At 38.8% G+C, this 13,691-nt stretch overlaps 1 protein-coding gene across 1 annotated transcript; it reads left to right on the top strand.

The window, feature by feature from the left end:
• Window positions 1–10,695: 10,695 nt before the first annotated feature.
• Window positions 10,696–13,462, top strand: LOC113757277 (40S ribosomal protein S4-like; the record flags this gene model as incomplete). Its single annotated transcript, XM_027300637.1, has 2 exons — window positions 10,696–10,760; window positions 13,003–13,462. Coding segments are annotated over 2 exons (525 nt in total), but the record flags the coding sequence as incomplete, so codon positions are not given.
• Window positions 13,463–13,691: the final 229 nt, after the last annotated feature.

Here is a 13,691-nt window from a genome sequence, read left to right as displayed (position 1 = left end):
GATCAATGATGGAGTATCCATGATGTCATAAATCAATGATGGAGTATCCATAATTCAAGAAACATTTACAATGGAAAGCGATAGTAACATTCATGAAAGGATACGTTCGTTCTCCTGTCATTTCATTGCATTCTTTTCGTTTCATTCGTGCATTCATTCACACCGTCCCTGGCTTTTGGCCAGGCTCCACCAACCTACAAGGTAATACTCGAGTATACCGAAACGTTCACCCAAGTTCCTAGTCGCCCGACCGAGTCCTCTTCTGGCTCGAGACGACCGGTAACAAGGGCAATGGCCAGTTCAGCCCAAAAGGCTTACATTCATGCGCAAGTAGCATTTAATCATTAATCATTGAAACTTTCATCTTTATGTAGGTCGAGTGCGATAAAGTACACACTCGCCTAGAAAACTCATTTTAACAATCATTGAAAGCAAAATCACTAATAACAAGACACTAAGATGCAAGCACACATGATATGTAAGAAAACAGTTCCAAAAGTAACTTTGAAAACAGTTCAAAGTAGATAAAAGTAGATAATGCAGGAAAGCGGTTCAACAGTAAATTTGGAAACAGTTTGAGGTCACTCACCTCCATGACTCAGAAATCATCCATCAAATATCATTGCCTTGCTCAAATCCAAGTCCTCAATCACAAACTCAATGCAAATAACTTCCTTCAAAAGTTCGGACAGCACTTCCCCTGAATTTCCTTACTTTTCCCAGCCATCACGGCTTCATTATATCCTCAGCCAGTCCCAAAGGTACACACACAACAACAACAAGTTCATCCCATAGCTATTCAGCAAGCTCCAAGTAGTACTAGTACAAGTCCAGCTAGGGAAGAGTCCGGAAATGAAGGTTTAGCTCAAACCAGAAAAATAGTTTTGACGTCATTTTGCGGTAATGGCACAACTTGCACTACGATTATCGGATTAGGGTGTAAGACCCACCATTTCGAAGCTAAGAACCAGGGCTATAACAATGTAGAAGGCCACTCAGTCCAAATCCTAGCACAACTAGGTCAAAAATGCAGAATACCAAACCAGAACCGTAATTGCAGGTTCCCAAATCACACAATGCTGTAATTCGTCCAACTCAGTCTACACAGGTCCAAATGCATTGATTCCAAAGGCATATGATAGCTAAGACATCAAGATACATTTCATCAGAAGACACCAACAACAAAATCCAAACCAATTCCAGTCAAAACAGACGATTACAAGCGCAGTTCGCACATTCTGATCACCCAGAACAGAAACAGTAAAAACGGCATAACTCACTCTACAATACTCCAAATGCCCTGAAATTTTGCAGACACTTCAAACTCATCAATACCTACAACTTTCATGTTTTGAGCAAAGGCCAATTCGGCCTCTATCTATGACCTAAAATTTCGGACAGAATGTTCAACCAAGAACCCTAATTTTCCAGAAATTCTTCCAAATTCAAAATTGATTGCATTTATCAACAATTCACACCTACAAGAGTCATTTTAAACCATTACCATTCATCATACAAGACCACAACATCCCATTCATATTAAACCAGCAAATTCATCATAAAATGGAAAACTTCACCAAAACTCTTCAAATCAAGAAATAAATCATATGTTCCATTACTCAAGCTACTTCTAAGCATAACATAAACATCATTAGGTGTAGAAGAGTGTTCTAGCATCACTTACCAAGTAACCAAGAGAGAGGAAGATGTTGGACACCTTAAGCCTTCAAACAAACTTCACTAAACTACTTCCTAGCACCCAAGGAAGGAATTTTATGGAGTAAAAACTAATTTAAGCAAGTAGTTTGGATGATTTGAGCTAGGAATTTGCCAAGATGTTGAAGAGTTTTGTCTTTCTTCTTGCTGGAGAGGTTCGGCCATCAAGGGGTGAAAAATGGTAAGTTTTTTGTGAATTTTGAAGATATTTAATCCATAAGTCAAAAGGTCAAAACCATGAATAGTAAATCATAAAGTCCACCCAATAGAAAAATGACACATGGCATCTCATTAAATGCAATTCAATCCTTTCTTTTCTCTCTCACATCAATCACCTCACACTCCTTTACTAATCCATTAACACCCGATAAATTTTACAGTATCCGAAATTTAACCTAATTGGCCGAATTTTTCCGAACTTTTCGCACTAGTGGGTCCCACGTCCGTTATAAACTCTTAATTTCTCAAAAACTCTCCAATACTAGAAAAATCATTTGAAAACGATATTTGCTCATAAACTTTATCTGGAAAATTTTCTAATCAAGAAAATGTAGAAAAGCGGGCGTTAAACAAATAAACCCTAGAAAAATAGAAAATTTCCGGGTTCTCAAACTCATTTTTTTTCGGGGCGTCACAATCTCCCCTCCTTAAAAGAATGTCGTCCTCGACATTCCCTCTTGTACCAATCAAGTCAAGACATCCCGCAAAAATCTCTCAAGAGTCAATTCAAACCCACAGTCCGGCATCCTAAACTTCAAGCCTAGGATACACTACAGAGATCTGAAGCCTAAGCTCTGATACCAACTGTCACGGCCCCATTTTCCCCTAAGGCGAACCAGAGGGGTCAACGGGCCGCCTGCCCAGCTCTCGCCGGGACTCAGTCGATCACTACAGTCCTCAAACAAATACAAGATAAAATCTCCAATATAAATCAAATATTCCAACATTTACATATCAAAAGCGAAGCGTCCACGCTTCCGCAGCGCCACTCTGATCCTTGATCACAATTAGTATACAGGAGGAAGTCCAAAACTAGACTATTACACATCCAAGCAATTCTAAACGTTCAATACAATCCCAATATGAATGATTACACAAAAGGAAAACCAAATTCAATCCATACATGAAATAATCCAGGAATAAACACTACAAGCCCTTCCTTCGCCTTGAGCCCTGTGGAGGGGAATAAAACATTTTGGGGTGAGCTAGAAGCTCAGCGAGTAACCAGTAAAATCAGTTATCAAATCAGTTTCACAATCGTTCATTTCAATGATGTCATAGATCAATGATGGAGTATCCATAATTCAAGAAACATTTACAATGGAAAGCGATAGTAACATTCATGAAAGGATACGTTCGTTCTCCTGTCATTTCATTGCATTCTTTTCGTTTCATTCGTGCATTCATTCACACCGTCCCTGGCTTTTGGCCAGGCTCCACCAACCTACAAGGTAATACTCGAGTATACCGAAACGTTCACCCAAGTTCCTAGTCGCCCGACCGAGTCCTCTTCTGGCTCGAGACGACCGGTAACAAGGGCAATGGCCAGTTCAGCCCAAAAGGCTTACATTCATGCGCAAGTAGCATTTAATCATTAATCATTGAAACTTTCATCTTTATGTAGGTCGAGTGCGATAAAGTACACACTCGCCTAGAAAACTCATTTTAACAATCATTGAAAGCAAAATCACTAATAACAAGACACTAAGATGCAAGCACACATGATATGTAAGAAAACAGTTCCAAAAGTAACTTTGAAAACAGTTCAAAGTAGATAAAAGTAGATAATGCAGGAAAGCGGTTCAACAGTAAATTTGGAAACAGTTTGAGGTCACTCACCTCCATGACTCAGAAATCATCCATCAAATATCATTGCCTTGCTCAAATCCAAGTCCTCAATCACAAACTCAATGCAAATAACTTCCTTCAAAAGTTCGGACAGCACTTCCCCTGAATTTCCTTACTTTTCCCAGCCATCACGGCTTCATTATATCCTCAGCCAGTCCCAAAGGTACACACACAACAACAACAAGTTCATCCCATAGCTATTCAGCAAGCTCCAAGTAGTACTAGTACAAGTCCAGCTAGGGAAGAGTCCGGAAATGAAGGTTTAGCTCAAACCAGAAAAATAGTTTTGACGTCATTTTGCGGTAATGGCACAACTTGCACTACGATTATCGGATTAGGGTGTAAGACCCACCATTTCGAAGCTAAGAACCAGGGCTATAACAATGTAGAAGGCCACTCAGTCCAAATCCTAGCACAACTAGGTCTAAAATGCAGAATACCAAACCAGAACCGTAATTGCAGGTTCCCAAATCACACAATGCTGTAATTCGTCCAACTCAGTCTACACAGGTCCAAATGCATTGATTCCAAAGGCATATGATAGCTAAGACATCAAGACACATTTCATCAGAAGACACCAACAACAAAATCCAAACCAATTCCAGTCAAAACAGACGATTACAAGCGCAGTTCGCACATTCTGATCACCCAGAACAGAAACAGTAAAAACGGCATAACTCACTCTACAATACTCCAAATGCCCTGAAATTTTGCAGACACTTCAAAATCATCAATACCTACAACTTTCATGTTTTGAGCAAAGGCCAATTCGGCCTCTATCTATGACCTAAAATTTCGGACAGAATGTTCAACCAAGAACCCTAATTTTCCAGAAATTCTTCCAAATTCAAAATTGATTGCATTTATCAACAATTCACACCTACAAGAGTCATTTTAAACCATTACCATTCATCATACAAGACCACAACATCCCATTCATATTAAACCAGCAAATTCATCATAAAATGGAAAACTTCACCAAAACTCTTCAAATCAAGAAATAAATCATATGTTCCATTACTCAAGCTACTTCTAAGCATAACATAAACATCATTAGGTGTAGAAGAGTGTTCTAGCATCACTTACCAAGTAACCAAGAGAGAGGAAGATGTTGGACACCTTAAGCCTTCAAACAAACTTCACTAAACTACTTCCTAGCACCCAAGGAAGGAATTTTATGGAGTAAAAACTAATTTAAGCAAGTAGTTTGGATGATTTGAGCTAGGAATTTGCCAAGATGTTGAAGAGTTTTGTCTTTCTTCTTGCTGGAGAGGTTCGGCCATCAAGGGGTGAAAAATGGTAAGTTTTTTGTGAATTTTGAAGATATTTAATCCATAAGTCAAAAGGTCAAAACCATGAATAGTAAATCATAAAGTCCACCCAATAGAAAAATGACACATGGCATCTCATTAAATGCAATTCAATCCTTTCTTTTCTCTCTCACATCAATCACCTCACACTCCTTTACTTATCCATTAACACCCGATAAATTTTACACTATCCGAAATTTAACCTAATTGGCCGAATTTTTCCGAACTTTTCGTACTAGTGGGTCCCACGTCCGTTATAAACTCTTAATTTCTCAAAAACTCTCCAATACTAGAAAAATCATTTGAAAACGATATTTGCTCATAAACTTTATCTGGAAAATTTTCTAATCAAGAAAATGTAGAAAAGCGGGCGTTAAACAAATAAACCCTAGAAAAGTAGAAAATTTCCGGGTTCTCAAACTCATTTTTTTTCGGGGCGTCACAATCTCCCCTCCTTAAAAGAATGTCGTCCTCGACATTCCCTCTTGTACCAATCAAGTCAAGACATCCCGCAAAAATCTCTCAAGAGTCAATTCAAACCCACAGTCCGGCATCCTAAACTTCAAGCCTAGGATACACTACAGAGATCTGAAGCCTAAGCTCTGATACCAACTGTCACGGCCCCATTTTCCCCTAAGGCGAACCAGAAGGGTCAACGGGCCGCCTGCCCAGCTCTCGCCGGGACTCAGTCGATCACTACAGTTCTCAAACAAATACAAGATAAAATCTCCAATATAAATCAAATATTCCAACATTTACATATCAAAAGCGAAGCGTCCACGCTTCCGCAGCGCCACTCTGATCCTTGATCACAATTAGTATACAGGAGGAAGTCCAAAACTAGACTATTACACATCCAAGCAATTCTAAACGTTCAATACAATCCCAATATGAATGATTACACAAAAGGAAAACCAAATTCAATCCATATATGAAATAATCCAGGAATAAACACTACAAGCCCTTCCTTCGCCTTGAGCCCTGTGGAGGGAAATAAAACATTTTGGGGTGAGCTAGAAGCTCAGCGAGTAACCAGTAAAATCAGTTATCAAATCAGTTTCACAATCGTTCATTTCAATGATGTCATAGATCAATGATGTCATAAATCAATGATGGAGTATCCATAATTCAAGAAACATTTACAATGGAAAGCGATAGTAACATTCACGAAAGGATACGTTCGTTCTCCTGTCATTTCATTGCATTCTTTTCGTTTCATTCGTGCATTCATTCACACCGTCCCTGGCTTTTGGCCAGGCTCCACCAACCTACAAGGTAATACTCGAGTATACCGAAACGTTCACCCAAGTTCCTAGTCGCCCGACCGAGTCCGCTTCTGGCTCGAGACGACCGGTAACAAGGGGCAATGGCCAGTTCAGCCCAAAAGGCTTACATTCATGCGCAAGTAGCATTTAATCATTAATCATTGAAACTTTCATCTTTATGTAGGTCGAGTGCGATAAAGTACACACTCGCCTAGAAAACTCATTTTAACAATCATTGAAAGCAAAATCACTAATAACAAGACACTAAGATGCAAGCACACATGATATGTAAGAAAACAGTTCCAAAAGTAACTTTGAAAACAGTTCAAAGTAGATAAAAGTAGATAATGCAGGAAAGCGGTTCAACAGTAAATTTGGAAACAGTTTGAGGTCACTCACCTCCATGACTCAGAAATCATCCATCAAATATCATTGCCTTGCTCAAATCCAAGTCCTCAATCACAAACTCAATGCAAATAACTTCCTTCAAAAGTTCGGACAGCACTTCCCCTGAATTTCCTTACTTTTCCCAGCCATCACGGCTTCATTATATCCTCAGCCAGTCCCAAAGGTACACACACAACAACAACAAGTTCATCCCATAGCTATTCAGCAAGCTCCAAGTAGTACTAGTACAAGTCCAGCTAGGGAAGAGTCCGGAAATGAAGGTTTAGCTCAAACCAGAAAAATAGTTTTGACGTCATTTTGCGGTAATGGCACAACTTGCACTACGATTATCGGATTAGGGTGTAAGACCCACCATTTCGAAGCTAAGAACCAGGGCTATAACAATGTAGAAGGCCACTCAGTCCAAATCCTAGCACAACTAGGTCAAAAATGCAGAATACCAAACCAGAACCGTAATTGCAGGTTCCCAAATCACACAATACTGTAATTCGTCCAACTCAGTCTACACAGGTCCAAATACATTGATTCCAAAGGCATATGATAGCTAAGACATCAAGATACATTTCATCAGAAGACACCAACAACAAAATCCAAACCAATTCCAGTCAAAACAGACGATTACAAGCGCAGTTCGCACATTCTGATCACCCAGAACAGAAACAGTAAAAACGGCATAACTCACTCTACGATACTCCAAATGCCCTGAAATTTTGTAGAAACTTCAAACTCATCAATACCTACAACTTTCATGTTTTGAGCAAAGGCCAATTCGGCCTCTATCTATGACCTAAAATTTCGGACAGAATGTTCAACCAAGAACCCTAATTTTCCAGAAATTCTTCCAAATTCAAAATTGATTGCATTTATCAACAATTCACACCTACAAGAGTCATTTTAAACCATTACCATTCATCATACAAGACCAAAACATCCCATTCATATTAAACCAGCAAATTCATCATAAAATGGAAAACTTCACCAAAACTCTTCAAATCAAGAAATAAATCATATGTTCCATTACTCAAGCTACTTCTAAGCATAACATAAACATCATTAGGTGTAGAAGAGTGTTCTAGCATCACTTACCAAGTAACCAAGAGAGAGGAAGATGTTGGACACCTTAAGCCTTCAATCAAACTTCACTAAACTACTTCCTAGCACCCAAGGAAGGAATTTTATGGAGTAAAAACTAATTTAAGCAAGTAGTTTGGATGATTTGAGCTAGGAATTTGCCAAGATGTTGAAGAGTTTTGTCTTTCTTCTTGCTGGAGAGGTTCGGCCATCAAGGGGTGAAAAATGGTAAGTTTTTTGTGAATTTTGAAGATATTTAATCCATAAGTCAAAAGGTCAAAACCATGAATAGTAAATCATAAAGTCCACCCAATAGAAAAATGACACATGGCATCTCATTAAATGCAATTCAATCCTTTCTTTTCTCTCTCACATCAATCACCTCACACTCCTTTTACTTATCCATTAACACCCGATAAATTTTTAACAGTATCCGAAAATTTAACCTAATTGGCCGAATTTTCGAACTTTTCGCACTAGTGGTCCCACGTCCTTTATAAACTCTTAATTTCTCAAAAAACTCTCCAATTACTAGAAAATCATTTGAAAAACGAATATTTGCTCATAAACTATCTGGAAAATTTTCTAATTCAAAGAAAATGTAGAAAAAGCTGGCGCCCCGTATAAACAAATTAAACCCTAGCAAAAAGTAGAAATTTCCGGTTTCTCAAAACTCATTTTTTTCGGGGCGTCACAATCTCCCTCCTTAAAAGAATGCGTCCTCGACATCCCTCTTGTTACCAATCAAGTCAAAGGACAATCCCCCAAAAAATCTCTCAAGAGCAATTCAAAACCCCACAGTCCGGCAATCCTAAAACTTTCAAACGCTAGGATACACTACAGAGATCTGAAAGCCTAAGCTCTTGCATACCAACTGTTCACGGCCCCATTTTCCCCTAAGCGAACCAGAGGGGTCAACGCGGGCCGCCTGCCCAGCCTCTCGCCTGCGGACTTCAGTCGATCACTACAGTCCTCAAACAAACTACAAGATTTAAATCTCCCATATATAAATCAAATATTCCCCAAACATACATATCAAAAGCGAAGCCGTCCACGCTTCCGCAGCGCCACTCTGTTCCTTGATCACAATTAGTATACAGGAGGAAGTCCAAAACTAGACTATTACACATCCAAGCAATTCTAAACGTTCAATACAATCCCAATATGAATGATTACACAAAAGGAAAACCAAATTCAATCCATACATGAAATAATCCAGGAATAAACACTACAAGCCCTTCCTTCGCCTTGAGCCCTGTGAAGGGGAATAAAACATTTTGGGGTGAGCTAGAAGCTCAGCGAGTAACCAGTAAAATCAGTTATCAAATCAGTTTCACAATCGTTCATTTCAATGATGTCATAGATCAATGATGGAGTATCCATGATGTCATAAATCAATGATGGAGTATCCATAATTCAAGAAACATTTACAATGGAAAGCGATAGTAACATTCATGAAAGGATACGTTCGTTCTCCTGTCATTTCATTGCATTCTTTTCGTTTCATTCGTGCATTCATTCACACCGTCCCTGGCTTTTGGCCAGGCTCCACCAACCTACAAGGTAATACTCGAGTATACCGAAACGTTCACCCAAGTTCCTAGTCGCCCGACCGAGTCCTCTTCTGGCTCGAGACGACCGGTAACAAGGGCAATGGCCAGTTCAGCCCAAAAGGCTTACATTCATGCGCAAGTAGCATTTAATCATTAATCATTGAAACTTTCATCTTTATGTAGGTCGAGTGCGATAAAGTACACACTCGCCTAGAAAACTCATTTTAACAATCATTGAAAGCAAAATCACTAATAACAAGACACTAAGATGCAAGCACACATGATATGTAAGAAAACAGTTCCAAAAGTAACTTTGAAAACAGTTCAAAGTAGATAAAAGTAGATAATGCAGGAAAGCGGTTCAACAGTAAATTTGGAAACAGTTTGAGGTCACTCACCTCCATGACTCAGAAATCATCCATCAAATATCATTGCCTTGCTCAAATCCAAGTCCTCAATCACAAACTCAATGCAAATAACTTCCTTCAAAAGTTCGGACAGCACTTCCCCTGAATTTTCTTACTTTTCCCAGCCATCACGGCTTCATTATATCCTCAGCCAGTCCCAAAGGTACACACACAACAACAACAAGTTCATCCCATAGCTATTCAGCAAGCTCCAAGTAGTACTAGTACAAGTCCAGCTAGGGAAGAGTCCGGAAATGAAGGTTTAGCTCAAACCAGAAAAATAGTTTTGACGTCATTTTGCGGTAATGGCACAACTTGCACTACGATTATCGGATTAGGGTGTAAGACCCACCATTTCGAAGCTAAGAACCAGGGCTATAACAATGTAGAAGGCCACTCAGTCCAAATCCTAGCACAACTAGGTAAAAAATGCAGAATACCAAACCAGAACCGTAATTGCAGGTTCCCAAATCACACAATGCTGTAATTCGTCCAACTCAGTCTACACAGGTCCAAATGCATTGATTCCAAAGGCATATGATAGCTAAGACATCAAGATACATTTCATCAGAAGACACCAACAACAAAATCCAAACCAATTCCAGTCAAAACAGACGATTACAAGCGCAGTTCGCACATTCTGATCACCCAGAACAGAAACAGTAAAAACGGCATAACTCACTCTACAATACTCCAAATGCCCTGAAATTTTGCAGACACTTCAAAATCATCAATACCTACAACTTTGATGTTTTGAGCAAAGGCCAATTCGGCCTCTATCTATGACCTAAAATTTCGGACAGAATGTTCAACCAAGAACCCTAATTTTCCAGAAATTCTTCCAAATTCAAAATTGATTGCATTTATCAACAATTCACACCTACAAGAGTCATTTTAAACCATTACCATTCATCATACAAGACCACAACATCCCATTCATATTAAACCAGCAAATTCATCATAAAATGGAAAACTTCACCAAAACTCTTCAAATCAAGAAATAAATCATATGTTCCATTACTCAAGCTACTTCTAAGCATAACATAAACATCATTAGGTGTAGAAGAGTGTTCTAGCATCACTTACCAAGTAACCAAGAGAGAGGAAGATGTTGGACACCTTAAGCCTTCAAACAAACTTCACTAAACTACTTCCTAGCACCCAAGGAAGGAATTTTATGGAGTAAAAACTAATTTAAGCAAGTAGTTTGGATGATTTGAGCTAGGAATTTGCCAAGATGTTGAAGAGTTTTGTCTTTCTTCTTGCTGGAGAGGTTCGGCCATCAAGGGGTGAAAAATGGTAAGTTTTTTGTGAATTTTGAAGATATTTAATCCATAAGTCAAAAGGTCAAAACCATGAATAGTAAATCATAAAGTCCACCCAATAGAAAAATGACACATGGCATCTCATTAAATGCAATTCAATCCTTTCTTTTCTCTCTCACATCAATCACCTCACACTCCTTTACTTATCCATTAACACCCGATAAATTTTACAGTATCCGAAATTTAACCTAATTGGCCGAATTTTTCCGAACTTTTCGCACTAGTGGGTCCCACGTCCGTTATAAACTCTTAATTTCTCAAAAACTCTCCAATACTAGAAAAATCATTTGAAAACGATATTTGCTCATAAACTTTATCTGGAAAATTTTCTAATCAAGAAAATGTAGAAAAGCGGGCGTTAAACAAATAAACCCTAGAAAAGTAGAAAATTTCCGGGTTCTCAAACTCATTTTTTTTCGGGGCGTCACATGTTATCATCTAAACAAATAGGACAGGCCTTATAACCTTTCGTACTCCACCCTGACAAATAGGCATATGCTGGAAAATCACTTATAGTCCACAATAGAGCAGCCCGTAACATAAATTTTTCCCCCACGGCTGCATCATAAGTCTCAAAGCCAGTGTCAAAAAACTCTTTCAACTCATCAATTAGAGGCCTAAAAAATATATCCATATCATTTCCTATGCACTTAGGACCTGGAATAATCATTGATAACAGGAAAAAAGGGTCCTTTAAGCATTTCCAAGGTGGTAGATTGTAAGGAACAAGGATTACAGGCCATACACTATATGCATTATTCATGTTTCCATAGGGATTGAAACCATCAGTTGAAAGCCCCAACCTAACACTACGAGGATCTTTGGCAAAAGATGGGTGAAGTGTTATCAAACTCCTTCCAAGCTATTGAGTCAGCAGGGTGTGTCATTGTGTTTTCCTTGGGAACGCGTCTCTCTTTATGCCATCTCATATCTTGAGCTACCTTCTTGTTTATGAATAGTCTTTGCAACCTTGATTTTAAGGGGAAATAGCAAAGCACTTTTCTAGGAATTTTAGAACCCGGGGATTTATAACGAGGCGCTTTACATTTTTCATTTGGGCAGTGATCGAGGCTTTCATTTTCTTTCCAATAAAGTGCACAATCATTTTCACATGCATGTATTTTTTCACACTTGAGTCCTAGCTCACGAATTAAATTTTTTGCATCATAGTATGAGCTAGGAATTGATGCCATGGGGAAGACTTGAATGAGGAATTTCAGCAGCATATCGATGGATTTGCAAGTCCACCGATTCATAGTTTTCAAATGAAGGATATGGACAACAAAGGAAAGTTTTGAGTACTTATCACAACCCGGGTAGAGACTTTTTTCAGCTTCAGATAATAATCTAAGAAACTTACTTGCTTCCCCCTCTTGCTTATTTGGTATATCCCTATTATGTTCCCCCGAATTTCTCCAATTCTCGCCAAAGTTTGCAGTACCAACGTCATTTAACATTTCTTGAATATCATCTGACTCACTGTTTTCTTCATCTAAAACTATGTTATCATCTTCATCCTCATCAGAATCCTCAAACCTTTCACCATGATATACCCACCTAGTATAGCTCTCAACAATTCCCCCACACAAATGACTTTTCATGACCTCCATAGTTTGATCCTCAAAGTTGTTGCACCCTTTACATGGACAAGGGAGCTTATATGTGGGATCCTTGCCTAAATAAGCGAACTAAACGAATTCTTTCACTCCTGCCAAATATCTAGGATGCAAGTAATCTTTAATTGTCATCCAACTCCTATCCATGTTTTTTCAAAAGCACCGTTGATCCTAACACAAAAAAATATGCAACCATGATATTACAACAACACATATAATAAATATAGGAAATTAATCTTCCCATACAACAATAATAAAAATTAAACAAAATACAACACAGCTATTACTAAATTCAAACATGTCACAATGTAAGCATGTGAGGAGGCTGTGTGCAATGCAAAACACAATGTAAGGCAGATAGGAATTAATTCTGGAGTCTTGTGAGATTTTCTTGGCAAGCACTACTGTATCCCGGGCCACACAGACAATGATCACCATATCAGCTTAGTTAACAACATAGCCAGGGCCAGCTAATCAAACCAGAAGTTTCAGGGATGAGGAGGCAAAGTTTAAGTTGTGTAAGGTTCGATCAGTACAGTTTGGACAGAAGGGCAAGCCATACCTGAATACCTATGATGGTCATACCATTCGTTACCCAGACCCACTCATCAAGGCCAATGACACCATCAAACTTGACCTGGAGAACAACAAGATTATTGAATTCATCAAGTTTGATGTTGGGAATGTTGTCATGGTGACTGGGGGAAGGAACAGAGGTTGGGTTGGAGTAATCAAGAATAGAGAGAAACATAAGGGAAGCTTTGAGACCATCCATGTCCAAGATGCCACAGGTCACGAGTTTGCTACTCGTCTTGGTAATGTCTTCATCATTGGAAAAGGTGCAAAGCCCTGGGTGTCTCTTCCAAAGGAGAAAGGTATCAAGTTGTCAGTTATAGAGGAACAAAGGAAAAGGATTGCTGCCCAGGCGGCTACTACTGCCTAATTTTTCTACTACTAGCATCTTTCGGAGGGTAACATTTTACTTGCAAAACTAGTATTAAGATGTTGCAATTTTTGAGTTGGGTTTAATGTTTTATTTGTCTTGTTTAGTTACAGTTTTGGACATTAAATATTTGTGTTGGCACGGTGATTGCACTGCTATCTAGAACCCTACAGTTACAGGTTTAAAAAAAAATACATATAGTTATATGACTAGTTTCTGATAATGTGCC

The sequence above is a fragment of the Coffea eugenioides genome, unplaced genomic scaffold, assembly GCF_003713205.1.
Source record: "Coffea eugenioides isolate CCC68of unplaced genomic scaffold, Ceug_1.0 ScVebR1_28;HRSCAF=126, whole genome shotgun sequence".
NCBI lineage: Eukaryota > Viridiplantae > Streptophyta > Magnoliopsida > Gentianales > Rubiaceae > Coffea > Coffea eugenioides.
Note: the sequence above shows the minus strand (reverse complement) of the source record. Positions and strands in the feature narration are given on the sequence as shown.